We start from the raw sequence: 15,164 nt of genomic DNA, 5'->3' as shown, positions 1-15,164 counted from the left end.
TAGAAACATATATCCAGTATACCAAAAATAACCTCAAACTTGTGTCAATATATAAAAATCCATACCAATGTAAAATATTTAAGACTAGTAAGTAGTTGCTTTTTTGGCTTAAAAGTAGATTCAATAATCAACCCTTTTATCTTATCATATCTATATCCCCCCTTTCCTTTTTAGAACAAGAGCCCTGAATCTAATTTCTTTTGTTCAGTCTTTATTCCTGATCATAACCAATAACAACTGTAACCAAACCCCATAAATGATGACAGATATCCATAACCCATTGAATGATCAAAAGCTGCCTGCCCCACCTCTTGGGAATGTGGGCATCATGATCTTAAAATTGCTTCCTGCTGTTTGGGTGGGGGCAACGGCATCTTTAGGGGACCCTGAAAAAAATTGGGATAATTATCAAGTCCTGGGAGAGCTAGCTGTATCATTTGTTGTCCAGTCTCTGTTTAATGGGAAAGTTCAGGGCTGGAGTAGTCTGTGAGGCTGGACCATTTCAGCTAGCCACCTTGAAATTGTCCTGAGCAGTCTGTAGTCTGAAGCTGATCTTTGGGTGGTGTTTATCAGCATAGTGGTGTTACCATAGTCCCAGTAGAATCATCGTTGTGGGGCCCCATCATCCTTTTGGAGACTGCAAAGGTTGCTGTTAGGCATGGTCATGGTTCACTGCAGAAAACTTTTAAATGTCATATGCAGCAAATCTCAAAGAGATTAAAGGACCATAATTGATTATGAATATTCAGACTACAAAAACTTAATTCCTTGTTACCTGATAGAGACTCAAACCTGAAATCATGTAAGGAAGATAGATGAAGCCTTTTTCTAGAATTAGTTAGTACTCTCTATGATCATAAATATCATGACAAAAGTTTAAAATATATATATATATATATATATATATATATATTAATTTTATAAATTCTGAGATAATACTTATACCTTAAGAAAAGTGTTAAAGAGCCAAAATAAAACCAAAGAATTATGAGATTAGTCCCTTAATTTTGATTTTGCTTCTGTTTCATATCAGGTGGCTCTTATGACATGAGACAGATTTTGGATTTTCCTTTAACAAGCATGCTTGGGTTTAGAGAAGGAGAGAGCCACACTCAAACTACAAAACAAGCTTTAATTTTTAATTGAACTGAGACTACAAAAAGACCATTTGCATTATATGTTGGTAGAGAAAAGCAGAAACAAACATTTGGGAAGATTCATGAAATTTTATCCTGCTGAAGATGTGATCTATCAATAGTCCAATTTACTCCCTTTCCTGGCACATTTTCCCTGGATGATTCGTCCTATTTCTTCTGATGTCTCATTTGTCCAGTGGTCTTCAGATTCCTTAGCCAGATACCTTCATTCTCCTGGAAAGACAATAACAAAACCCTGCCCCAATCCTAACTTTGGGGAGTTTCCTTCTTGGTAGGTTATATCTGATCAAATGAAAAGCATATGTTAGTTTTATATGTTTATGTTGAATAGTCATGCTGTTTGATGAAGTATCACCCCTACTAATCAAGAGTTCTCTCTTGTTTAAGTCTAATCTTTATCAATTTTGATGGTATCCATAGCTTTCTTCTCCTGTGAGAACAAAAGCAAAACCCCTTTCCCGATGTAACACATATCCTGGTTTCCATTCTGAGGTCAACACATCTTTAAAGTATACAGGTTGATTTAATTCAACAGTTTTCTCTATTGTCCATGTCTCTCCATAGCTGTTGTTCCTTTCTCATTAGCAATTAGAAAATTCATAGTTAATAAGTGTTGTGCAATCTATCTCTGAGGTTCTTTATTATCCCTTTATGTTTGTTAAGCATATGTTTTTTCTTGCTTTTTATTTTTCATCATTAAAACAAATGTTCCACAGCATAAACAACTGTAACATACCTTAAAACAACATGCCACATTTCCCCCCTTTTGTTTAAATAAAAAGAAAAAAATTAACTTTAACATAGTAAAACTATACACAATAAGACAGTTATCAAGTAAGAATTTATTCACAATATTCTGTCCATTTGTAGTTAGCATATTCAGAGAAAATAATGCATTACCATATCTTAGGGAATCCAAAGTTTTACACCTGATTTACTGTCTACCATAACTAAGGAAAACTGCAACTATAACTGGCTAAACCCCAGAAGGATATCAAATCACCTGAGCAAACAGGAAGTGCATTGCCAGCAACTTCCAAAACTCTAGAAATGACAGAGATAACTGACTGTGTGGACAGTTACCCAAAGTTCCTCTGCAATGTTGAGACATCCATCTTAAGCCTGCAGGCCTAGAATATTTGGCAGTCTTTCCATTGAATCAGGGAATTTGAAGACTGTCCTGCCTTGTATTGATGAACTTCATCAGTCGATTTCCTCTATGTCTGGCAGATTATCTGGCAGACTCTTCTGTGAAGCAGGAATTTTGAAGGACTGTCCTGCCTTGTTTTGGAAAGCTCAACCATCTTTCTCCTGTGTGTCCAATCTTCATAGCACATTGTTAGCAGTTAAAGGCAAGAGCAGTTTCTATGCCCAGTGGCTAACCTTGTCACAATGAAAGTAAACCCCATAAAGGAGATTCTTCAGTGCCCACCATCTCTGAAGTAAATTGGTGCTGCCAAGAGCAGATGTGTCTCATTGTCATGAAAAACCTTAGTTTAACAAAACATTTAAAATACCATATTCTATAGGTCTTTGAAGTGTTTGAAAACCATCTATCTAAACTATATATATTTAACCTTGAAAACATACCTAGTGTGACTACAAGTTTAATTATTATAGATTAACTACTAACCTCATTTCTTATTTATACATGGCATTTAAACAAACTGCATAAGCATACTACCCTAAACAAGTTTAAAATAACTTTAAACTTGTATTACTATATGAAAATCCACACCAATGCAAAAATATCTGAAATGAATAGTTGTATTTTTATTCTATTTTCCTATAATCTCCTAAATGATAACAAATATCCACAACCAACAAAATAACCAAAAAAATTATTTGTAAAATGGAACTTAAAAGATGCATTGCTTTGGAGAAATGGTTTTTGTTTGTGTTTCCATAGGAAACAAGAGGCTTTGGATTTGTCCCAGTTTAATATGGATCTGGTTTTATCAAGGGAGACCCCCCTGACAGGAGATATCTATCAACAAAGGTTACCACTGGTCTTCTAAGGACTTGGCATTATCTCAAATTTTCTCAGGGACCCTTAAAGATGTCTTAGCACCTAGACAACTAGAAGCAGTTTGGATAACACAACACCCACATTCCCAAAAAGGGTGTGGGAGACTTTTGGTTATTTGGTTGGGGTATCTGATTGTTTCATTGCTGTCCATGCTATGTGGAACCATTTGGTGTCTCTTGGACCTGGTGAGATGATGGCAGAGCAGAGGACAAGGTTAATTTTAGGGAATTTTTTCCCTTAGGTCCTGGTAATTGAGGGAGGGGGATGGAAAGACTAGGGAAGGGTGGGATGGACTTATCTGGGGTGAATCTTACCTGTTCAGGTAAATCTGAGTTGATTCCCTGGAGCTTACAAGAATTCTTTGAGTTTGTGAAAACATAAGTTTTAGATACTTAGCATTTCTACTGTTTATAATCTGTACTGAGATTCACATTGTAGAAATGGCAGCCTACTCATACCAGAAATAATTTTGGTTGAAAGCATTAACACTCTTTCTTCCATTCAGAAAACTGTGACAGATGTTTTAGCACAATGAAAAGCACCTTTGAAGTCTATAGTTAGAAAACAACAAAAGGGAATTTAGCATCTTGATTTTGTAGTTACAATCACACAGTGGTATAGTATGGTGTTTTGTACTCTATCAGAGTTGGATTAGTAGCTTAACAGAACTCCATTGATTATTGTTAAGCCTATGAACTTTTGGAATCTTAATATAATAGTAGCATAAGGAGAGAGAGCATGTTTCATTATTTTAAGTGTTTCAGGTCATTTTCTCTTTGTCAGCACTTAAGCCTTTCTGTCCTCAGACCTTACATTTACACACCTTAAGTCACTTCTTTAGACCCCGAAACATACTTAGATTCTCACATCTTAAGCTTTTATGTCCTCACATAAACTTTACACCTTAAAACACCTTCTTAGACCCTAAAACATTCTTAGATTCTCACATCTTAAACTTTGCATCTTTAAACACCTTTTATTTAAACAAAGGAATGGTAAGAAGTTAGATCTTTCTATAACTGCTTGCCCTGTAGGATTGTGTGGTATGCCTGTAATATGCTTTACATTGTAGTAAGCAAAAAACTGTTTCATTTTCTTAGAGACATATGCTGAGCATTGTCAGTTTTAATTTGTGCAGGCATACGCCGGGTGTTGGTAGTGCACGCCTTTAATCTCAGCACTGGGGAGGCAGAGGCAGGAGGATCTCTGTGAGTTTGAGGCCAGCTTGGTCTCCAGAGAGAGTGCCGGGATAGGCTCCAAAGCTACACAGAGAAACCCTGTCTCGAAAAACCAAAAAAAAAAAAAAAAAAAAAAAGTGCAGGTATACCCATGAGGCCATAACTTCTAACAAATGTGTGATTACAGAATCAGCCTTTTCAGAACTCAAAGCAGTTGCCCATTGAAAACCTGAGTATGTATCTATGGTGTGGTACACATACTTTAATTTTCCAAAATCTGAAAAATGAAACACATCCATTTGCCCAATTTAATTTCTTTGAGTTCCCTTTGGGTGACTTCCTGCAGGTAGTGGAGTTTGGTTGTACAAAGAACAAGTAGGACATTTCTTTAGAATTTCCTTGGCTTGTTGTCAAGTGATGGAAAAATCTTTTTTCAAGCCCTTGCTATTGACATGGTGTTTTAAAATGAAATTCTGAGGCTTCTAGCACATTTCACTGTTGTGCTTTTTGAGGGGTTTACCACCCAGCTCCCAAATAAATCACTCACTGACGCTTATTCTTAGCTAGGAATGCCTGGCTTTAGCTTGGCTTGTTTTTTGCCAACTTTTTTTTTTTAACTTAAATTACCCAGACTACCCTTTGCCTCTGGACTTTTTCTTTTTTTTACTTCTGCATATCTTACTTTCACTCTCACTCCATGGTTGGCTGGGTGGCTGGCCCCTGAAGTCCTTTTCCCCTTGTTCTCTCATTGGTCCTCTCTTCCTTGTTTCTCCTTCTATCCACACTCTCTGCCTGCCAGCCCCACCTACCCTTGCTTCTGCCTCGATATTGGCCATTCAGCTCTTTATTAGACCAGCAGGTGTTTTAGACAGGCAAGGAATCACAGCTTCACAGAGTTAAACGAATGCACCATAAACAAAAGTCACACATCTTAAAGTAATATTTCCTATTAATAGTTGATCAATTTCATCATTCCCTTATGCTAAAAGGCCTGGTAGACTGGTATGGGATCTATTATGTGTTATATACAATGGATGATTTCTATTGCTAATTATTTCTTTTAACTGATTAATTAACAAAGTCAATTATGTATCATCTGGAATAAATTCAGCAGTTTCAATATGTAAAACAACTCTTTCTGCATACTGAGAGTCAGTAACTATATTAAGAGGTTCTTGAAATCTAATAATGCCATGAGAATAGCATATAATTGACTTTTGAACAGAATCATAAGGGCTTTAAGTCACTTTATTCAAATTTCCTGGTTTATAACCTGCATTTCCTGATTTGTTTGCATCAGAAATTGGTGTTCCTCATACAATGTGCAGAAGGATCCTGTTAGTTCTCTTCACAAACTGAATTCTCTTGCTTTTGGGATATTTGTTGTTAACTTCTCCCAAAACATTACTGCAAGCTCTTTGCCAATGTTCATTTTCTCTCCATAAAGAGGAAATTTCAGCATTAGTAAAAGGTACTACAATTTCTGTTGGGACTATTTCTGTTCATTGATGAAGTCTCAATTTTCCTTTTAGAATCAACCCAGAAACATTTTCTATGTAGGTCCTTAATTTTTTACTCTGTTTGTGTGGTAAAAATATCCATTCTAAGACATTATTTTCTCTCTGCATAAGAATTCCTGTAGGGGAACGTATAGAAGGTAAAATAACCAGAACACAATCAAGCTCTGGATCCAAATCATCCCCATGTGCATCCTGTAATTTCTTTTCTACCAAATCAATTCTCTTTCAGCCTCAGCTGATTTTCTTGGACATTTAAGTCCTTATCACCCTTTAAGGTTTTAAATAAATTATTCAGTTATTGAGTTGTTAATTCAATTGTGGGCTCTAGCATGGTAATGTCTCCCAGCAGTTTTTGAAAGTAATTAAGAGTCAGCAATTGATCTCTCCTGATTTTTACATTTTGGGATTGATTTTTTTTAATAAACCTATTTTATATCCTAGGTAATTAATAGAATCTCCTCTTTGTATTTTTTTCAGGAGCAACTTGAAATACCCACTAAGGTAAATTTTTTTCTTTACTTCTTCAAATATTTTCTCTAAGGTATTTATATTTGAAACAACTAGTAAGATATTGTCCATATAATGGTAAATTATAGATTGAGGAAACTATGAATTATTTCCAATGGCTGTTGTACAAAATATTGGCCCAGGGTGGGGCTGTTTACTATCCTTTGTTAAATAAAAAATGATGAAAAAATTATCAAACCCCTGATAGACAAAAAAAAAAATTGGCACAGGGTGGGCCTGTTTAACATCCCTTGTGTGAGAATCTTCCACTGATAACTCTTAACAGGCTGAGAATTATTATAAGTAGGCACCCGGAGGCAAATTTTTCCTCTATCCTTTTCTTGTAAAGGTATAGTGAAGAAAGTATTTTAAATTAATAACTATAGTAGACCATCATTTAGATAATAGAGAAGGCAGGGGAATTCCAGGCTGTAGAGAGCCCATTGGCTGAATTACTTTATTTATGGCGCTCAAATCTCCATTTAACATTCTCCATTTTCCAGATTTCTTTTTAACAACTAATACAGGAACATTTCAAGGACTGCTCGATTCTTCAGTATGTTGAACATTTAACTATACTATCTGTTCTAAGGCCTGCTATTTTTCTAATGGCAAACGCCACTGTTCCACCCATACAGGTTTGTCTGTCAACCACTTTAAAGTAGGGCTGTAGTGTCCTGTTTTTGTATAACCTGAATGGTCAGTGACTGTTCTTTATAATACCTTTTAATATTTTCTCCAGAAACATAGGTTAGTTTATGGTTTGTTTCTGAGATGGGAGGAATGTTAGTCTGGGTATTCTATTGCTGTAACAAATCCATCCCCATAAACTCATTGCTATGTTAGCCACATATGGCTTTAATTTTCCTCTCTGTCCTTCTGGCCCTATACATTTGACCCGTCTCATGCGTCTTTTTTTTTTTTTTCCTGATATAAAGTTCCAATCCCTAAAAGCTGAACATTTGCCTCCTGAAGAGGCAATAGATAATCTCACACCAGAAAATCCCAAAGAAGGGAAACACACACACACACACACACACACACACACACACACACACACACACACACACACACACACACACACACACACACCACACACACACACACACACACACACACACACATACACACACACACACACACACACACACACACACACACACACACCCTTAAATCTCCTCAAATCTGACAGTTCCACAGGAGTCCAGCCTTGGGGATGCCTGTCATTTGGCAGTTGTTCCTGTAAGGTGCCTGGATAAATTAAGGTTGGTTGTTTGATAACCTTGGGCTGTTCCTCTCTAACCTTATAATGTAATGCTGAGGTTGGTTCTCCTTGAAATTCCTCTGTCTTTGTCTGAACATCTCCTGAAGTTTGTAACTCATCAGTCAAAATGGCATTATTGTCTCTAGTAACTTTTCCTAAAGTCTGTATCTTGGCACTCAGATCAATCAACTGTTTTGGGGATAAAACAAGAATTATCAAACTGATAATGTTTATAAGATAATGTTTATAACTGACATTATGCAAATCCCAGCTAAGTTAATTATCCTCTCATTTAATTGTTCGTTTTAAACAATCCATTGTGTAATCATACAGAGACCTAACTCCCTCCATTGTAATAGTGCTTCCCATTTTTTAACATGGGAAAAGCTTTTATTTTTTAAACTAATTCTCCCTTTAAGAATTCCCAGCTGTCTCAAGAAATCTGCTGCTGCTGACTGAAGTGTGGGCTGCATAGCACAGCTGGGCAAAGAACGCAGGCACTGCGCAGCTGCAGCTGCTAGTGTGTAGCTGTGAGCTGAGTGTGGGGTGGTTGCAGCAACAGTAGAAACCTGAGTGGGTGTCAAGTCAGCTCCCTAGTGTTGCAGCATCCTGAGGAGGGGGTTCAGGGAAGCCCACAACCCACTGGGGAGAGGGAGCCGGCTGTCTGAAAACGCACACAGGGGATGGTGTGGAAGAAACATGTGTGGCGGGAGCTGCCTGAAGGTAGAACCAGCCGGTCTAGTGAGGATAAGTCCAGTGGCATTTGGAGCTCGGGTGCCTCAGGAGTTTGGGTGGCAGCTGGAGACTGTTTTAGAGAGACAACGGGAAAACCCCAGACTCACTCAGAGGACTCGGGGCATAAAGGGAAAGGCAGCCGGCAGTGCAGTGATTCTGCTGAGTGCAGTTCCTGCTACGTGCTGCTCCAGCGGGTGCCAGTGGCTGTAAAGCCATGGGCAAGTGGTCATTTTGTGAGTTCATGCCCCAAAAGCTGGATGCCAGATGAAGCATTAATTTAATTAATCCTAATCAGTAAAAAAATCAGGAGTCAGATACAAGGTTAAAAACCTGGAAGATCAGAGAACTGGGAGCAACCACCAGTTGCTTCCTTCCTCTCTCCGTTCCTCCATCCAAAGGGCCCAGACCCTCTCTGCACCTCACCTCATCACTTCTTGATTCTCTTGTCTACAGTCCTCCAAACCTCTATGGCCAACTAGTGGCTAGCTCTGTCCTCTGACTCCAAGTGAACTTTATTTGTCAGAGCACAAACAAAATCTCACACAAGTCAAACACACTGATCACCAACACAGACAACCCCAATACTGTCTCAGGGAAGGGGACATCCTGTGGTCTCGTGGTGAAGAGGGATCAGGTTGGATTTCTGTCAAGTGATAGGCCACAGTGAGGTGACCTACATATAGGCTGGCCTTGAAAGACCCCAACTCAAACCCAGCCTGATACCCTGGTACCAGCATGTATTTGAAAATCACCCTGGCCACACACACACACACACACACACACACACACACAGCTCTGGGAAAAAGAACACATGAAATGGTATGTCATGATGGCCAGTCTCTGGAAATTGTTATTATTACTAGTGTCTAAGGAATGTTATTATCTTCAACAACTGTCTGGTTTCTAAAAATTGTTATGGGTTACTCTGCTCCAGAGAGTCATTCCCACCCAAGTTTTGAAAATAAGTATAAGTTTTCTGTTCCTGGAAAAACCACTAGCTGTCCCATGGCCTTGCAAACGTTAAAACCCCTCATGGGCAAAATTCTAAGTTCAGTTCCAACCAATCAGTAAATGACTCATGTATGTTATACCCAATCAATATGTTGTCACACTCCTGCCTAGTGACCAAAAAGATATAAAAACTGCTTGCTTTAGAAACTCAGGGTCAATCTCTTCTCAGGGAAAGACCCCAATGTGTTGGAATAAAATCCTTTTGCTTTTGATTAGAACTTGTGTCCTGTGAGTGACTCTGTGAGGAGCATCTCCTGAAGTTGGTCTCCCTTTTGTGGCTATGGAGTTCCTTGGACATGTTCAGTTTATCTGTCTCTCTCTTTCTTCCTATCATAGGAGAAACCAAGACCTAGACCTGGAGACCTGATTGAGATTTTCCGAATTGGCTATGAACACTGGGCCATCTATGTGGAAGATGATTGTGTGGTCCACCTGGCTCCCCCAAGTAAGAGTCGATATGTTATTGAGATACTGCTATGGAGGTCAGCAGAGTGAACAGAAGGACAGTCAGTCACTGTGGTTGGTCCTCAGCTACTGCCCTTTAGCACAAAAACATTCCCGGACATTTATTTGTTTATTAGTAAGCACCACATGTCTAGCACTAAGAATGACAGGAATGTAGAGTGTCCCTAAAATCCCCTTCAACCTCTGTTTCTGATGTCAGTCATTTAGTATCCTTGATCATGTTTCTGAAGACACCCAGGAGGGTGGATGCTCACATGTCACTTGTTTTCCATTGTTCCTAACTGTTGCTTCCCACTTCCATATCATCTTTTGTCACCTCCCTGCCCAAGGTGGAAGCCTTTGTCTTCCTGATGATATTCCAGTGTGCTCTTGGCTGCCTTACCCTAAATATTTACTTGGTTCCTACTTCATGTCCTATGGTTTTGACTGGACTTTGGGCTTCTTTAAAGTGATGTGGAGATTTGACAAAGGACCAGATGGTGAAAATAGCAGGAGATTACAGAGGAATGTGAAACAACTCAAAACTAGTGTGGTCTAGAACCCATTGCTCATAGTGGCCATCTCAGGAGTCTGGTCCTGGGTGGTAGGTACGGTGGGGGTAGGGGAGGGGTGATTTGATGTCTTTTGAAGTGTCCTATGTAGCTCTTGCTGGCTCAAAATGGAATCACAGAAGGGCACAGCCAAGGTCTTTGATTCTCAGCCTTGATTCCTGTGGCTTTACCTTGGGCTCCATCTCCCATCTTGGCAGGACCTTCCTGCAGAGCAGAGTCCTCTTCCTCTTCCTCTTCCTTCTCTTCTCAACCCCTTCTACTTCCTGCCTCCATTTTTCTGTTCAGGAGCCTAATCAAAGAGGCGAGGGAAGGATCTGGGAGGAGCTCAGGGAGGAGAAATAATATGATCAAAATACATGGTATGAAACCTTTAAAGGATAAGTAAGAACACTAAAACATGATATAAAACCCATCTCTACCTCTTTCCTGCAGCCTGTGTCCAGAAACATCCTACTAGTATAGCTAAAGAGATGGTTAACAGTGACCCCTCCCTACCAGCTCCTCCTCTAAGAGTAAATTCTGTCATCTCTGTGTCTGTTCATGATGACAGTGGCTCCATAATTCATCTTCCTCTGTGGTCACTGTGGGGACAAAGTAGGGCTGTTACTGGGGCTAAATTAATTTTTTGTGAAATCAGCAGATTTTCTTGGAATACACAGACATATAATAAGGGACTTTTTTTTTCTTTTTGCTCTTGGAAAACTTAGAAAGAGACACATGTTCTATGTGCAGCCATCCAGGTGGCCCCTGTGGATAAACCACCTTTTAAAATGTCCTGTCCTTGATTGATACAATGATGGTAGATGCCTGTGAGACAGTGTGATTCAGACTGCTTTGCAATGACCACACATCTCCTGTCATATTGTTTCTGTTTCTTTGTATGTGTAAGTGCATATAATGGTCTCTGTGTGTATGCATGTTTCTTGCACTCACATGTGGAGGCCTGAAATGTCATCATGTCAAAAGATGTCTTGATATCAGGTGTCTTTCTTAATCACTCTTTCTCTGAACCTTACCAATTCTGGATAGCCCCGGGGATCTCCATCTCTTCCTCCCAAGTGTTGGGGTTACAGCAGCCCCCGTTCTTCCTTGGGTTTCTCGTAGGTTCTGAGGATATGAACTCCGATCTTCATGCTTGTGGGGTAAATGCCCTATCCACTGAGCCACCTCCACCCCATCTGTCATTTCTTTTTGATGAGAATATTGAAAATCATCTCTTGTAGATGGTATTTAATATCTACCCATGTGGCCTCAGACAGGTTCTGGGTCTTCTAAACACTAAGCCGGAGAGAATGTAGCAGCTTTTAAATGTTTCTTTTTCCTGAAGCTGCAGAGCCCCTCCACAGTGGTAATAAACACAGGCCGGCTCTGAGTGGATGGTGGGTGGAGCAGGCACCGGAGATCTAAATATGTGACTTCACTGTTGCCTCGCAGGGGGAGGCATGTTTGGAACCACTGTTATCATGCACATGGGCAGAGCCTTCCCCCGGGGGTGACACACAGATGGTGGAGATTACTGACATCTGCTTAGGAAACAAGATTCAGCTTCTAAGACGGGGGCAATGCAGTCTAGTCTAGGGCCATGCGATAAGGTATTTCGAGAGTTACTAGCAAGGTTCTTCTGGAGGTGAACAGAGCATGTAACTTGGGAAAAAGACTTCTTGGGTGGGGGATGCCTCAGTTGATAATGTGCCTCCCCCACAAGCACGGGAATTTGAGTTCAGAACCCCAGCACTCATGTAAAAATCTGTGTATGTCAGTAATAAGCAATCCCCAGAGCCTGTCTTGCCAATAGGTGAGCTCTTCATTCATCGAGAGATCCAGACTCAGAAAATAAGACGGAGAGTGATCAAGGAAGAAAATTGGCCTTGACTTGTGGCCTCCACACATGCACACCCCCCCAACCCCTACCGTGTGTGCATTCCCTCTCTCCATCCCCCAGAAAGTATCCCTCAGGAGGCTGGTCCTCCATGGTACATCTAATCCGATCCCGTATTCTCTGCCAGGCCCCAGACTGATGGTTTGATTGAGAACTTCACAGGGAGTAGGTTACAATGGTCTTAGGGAGAGCCAGGGTATCCTGATCCCTTACGCCTTGAGGCTTTGCAACTTTTGTTCTTGTTCCCCAGGTGAGGAATTTGAGGTGGGCAGCATCACTTCCATCTTCAGCAACCGTGCTGTGGTGAAATACAGCCGGCTGGAGGATGTGCTGCATGGCTGCTCTTGGAAGATCAACAACAAGCTGGACGGGATATACCTGCCCCTCCCCGTGGACCAGATCATGCAGCGCACAAAAAACATGATCAACAAGATAGTGCAGTATAGCCTGATCGAGGGCAACTGTGAGCACTTTGTCAATGACCTTAGATACGGCGTGCACAGGAGTCAGCAGGTGTGTTCCCGAGTGCCCTCAGGGGCTCCTCACCGTGCTCTGCTGGGTTTTGTCAGGTCGTCTTTGATTGCTGGGCATAGATATATACCACCTTCCAGTTCTCGTCATATCATCTGCCTAGTTCAGACAGGCCGGTGATAACATACAACACACAACACACATGAAAGAGCCCTGGAGCCTAAAATATCTGTAACAATTTAAGCTGTTCTCATTAATAGTTGACCCTTATTAAAAAACAAAACAAAACAAAACAAAATGTCATGAGCAGAGGGAAGGTGCAACTCCTTTCATATAGTTTAAAAAAAAAAAAGACAAAAACAAAGGATTAAAGGTGGGACATCATTTTCTGGCTTTGCGTCTTTATCTTCTCTGCCCAGAGTAGGGTCAATCTCCCCATTGTTAGTTACCCCTCAGAGCGTACCCCGAATCCTCCTCTCCACTCGGTGTCTTCGGCTTGCTGTGCTCTGCTCTTGTGAGGCTCTGTGCTAGAAGCTTGGTGGGCTCCAGTATGAAGGATCTCCATCCCATGAGCATTTGCAAGTGAATGAAGACCCCCAAGTGGAGGGCATGGTAAGAGGTCCTCTGAAGACCCATGGCCCGGGAGTCATGAGATTGAACTAAGTACATTCATGTACATCTGTGCCCATGTGAGCTTCCCTCCCTGGCTTCCAGAGTCCCTTTTGGTTGAATGAGGGCCTCAGTGGCTTCAGCCGTCGCATGTAGAGATCATGTACTACTCTGGAGGCAGATCCTATGCTGAATGGCTCGTGGGAAAGAAAAAGGCTACGAGGTTCCCTGGCTTGGGGAAAGGAGCCTGCCCTGCCTTGGGTGCCTGTCTTCAGATGCCCCCTTTGCTGGAAACTGTAGGGATTTTGGAGATGTGGAACAGCACAAGTGGTGGTGGATGGGTCCTGAAGGGGATGGGAAGGGTGGGAAGCAAGGAGGGTGCCAGCCTGAAATTGGTACCCACTGTCCAGTGAACCACTGTGCTTTGCAGGTGGAGCATGCCCTGGCGGAGGGAGCGAAGGCTGCAGGTGCTGTCCTCTCAGCAGTAGTGGATAGCATAAGACCCAAACCTATATCTGCTTGAAGATGCTGCAAATGCCGAGAGCAGGAAGAGCCACCGACAGCTGCAGGGCAAAGACGCACCTTTCCTCCTCCTTGCCCTTCTCACTCGTGGCCCTGTTTAAGAAGACTGTGAGTTTCTGGGAAACCGGAATGTGTTTAATAACCTCCCCTGACATCTGTCCGCTATAGCTGATATCGGTCCTTACACCCTCAGCAGGGGAGGAACTGATATCTTCTGTGAATCTTGTGTGTGCCAGGCACTGCTGGGGCCATTTCATTTATTTGTTTAACCTAATTCCTCTGTTGGTTTCTTAGGCTAAATTTATTTTGTGGCACTGGGGAATTTATCAGAAACATTCTGGAAACTCCTTTGGAATAGTTCTAGAAATGAAGACCTCTCCCCAGGAGCTCTTTCTGGTGTTCTCAGATGTTTCTACATTCTTCAGCTTCTCTCAGTCCTGCCCTTTCAGACCCACGGTGTCGTTTGGGGGAGGGGAGGGTGGAGAGGACACCAAGGAAAGCTGTTGCTCACCACTTAGGGCCAGCTGTACCTTACTCTGGCTGGAGAGGTGGCTCAGTGGTTAAGCACACTTGCTATCCTTGTATCAGTTTGGTTCCCAGCAACTTTTAACTCTAGTGTTGTCCTCTGGCTTCTGTAGGCACCAGCACATACCCACACACAGACACACAGACACATACATCCATATACTTAAAGATTAAAAGAACTAATTTTATATTATATATTGTTTCTTTAATGACCTCAGCTGCCTTCTTGGCACCCTGGGCACTCCCCTGTCCTAACGTGCTCTCTGTCAAACAAACCAGTTCACAGTCTTTCAATTGAGCTTCACTCAGGTTCTCAGGACATGAGCAAGATGAAGCCAGATCCTTGTCTCAAATATCACACAAATGGTCCTCAGCTCAGTTCCTGATGGAGTCCTTGTTTCCCTCTGAAACCCCAGGAGCTGGATATTTTCTTCAGCATTCTCTTCTTCTACGATCCCACCAAGTGGTCTTTAAGCTCTGCTTCCACCATCCGGGGCATTTTCTAACTCCAAATTCCCAACTCCTACATTCTAGCTTCAAAACACTTCCAAAGACCTGGTGGGGTTCATCACAGCAGTGACCTCACTTCTCAGCACTAATTTCTGATTTAGAGTCTGTTCTTGTTGCTTTGATTAAAAACTCAGACAAAAGCAACTCAACAAAAGCAACCATGAACTTACTTAGTTCACAGTTCCAGGTGATAGTCCACCAGGGTGAGGAACTTGAGGGAGCCGAGCACAT

The 15,164-nt window shown here is 41.3% G+C and overlaps 1 protein-coding gene across 1 annotated transcript in view; it reads left to right on the top strand.

Annotated features, from left to right (window-relative positions):
• Nucleotides 1-13,899, top strand: part of Plaat5 (phospholipase A and acyltransferase 5) — a 32,629-nt gene extending 18,730 nt beyond the window's left edge. Inside the window, exons 4-6 of the mRNA XM_027409189.2 lie at nt 9,738-9,846; nt 12,547-12,809; nt 13,807-13,899. Of these exons, the coding sequence (XP_027264990.1) occupies nt 9,738-9,846; nt 12,547-12,809; nt 13,807-13,899 (465 nt within the window). The remainder of the gene's footprint in view (nt 1-9,737; nt 9,847-12,546; nt 12,810-13,806) is intronic.
• Nucleotides 13,900-15,164: the final 1,265 nt, after the last annotated feature.

Source organism: Cricetulus griseus, chromosome 3 (genome assembly GCF_003668045.3).
Source record: "Cricetulus griseus strain 17A/GY chromosome 3, alternate assembly CriGri-PICRH-1.0, whole genome shotgun sequence".
Lineage (NCBI taxonomy): Eukaryota > Metazoa > Chordata > Mammalia > Rodentia > Cricetidae > Cricetulus > Cricetulus griseus.
The sequence above is the reverse complement of the archived record's forward strand: the minus strand, read 5'-3'. Positions and strand labels throughout refer to the sequence as shown.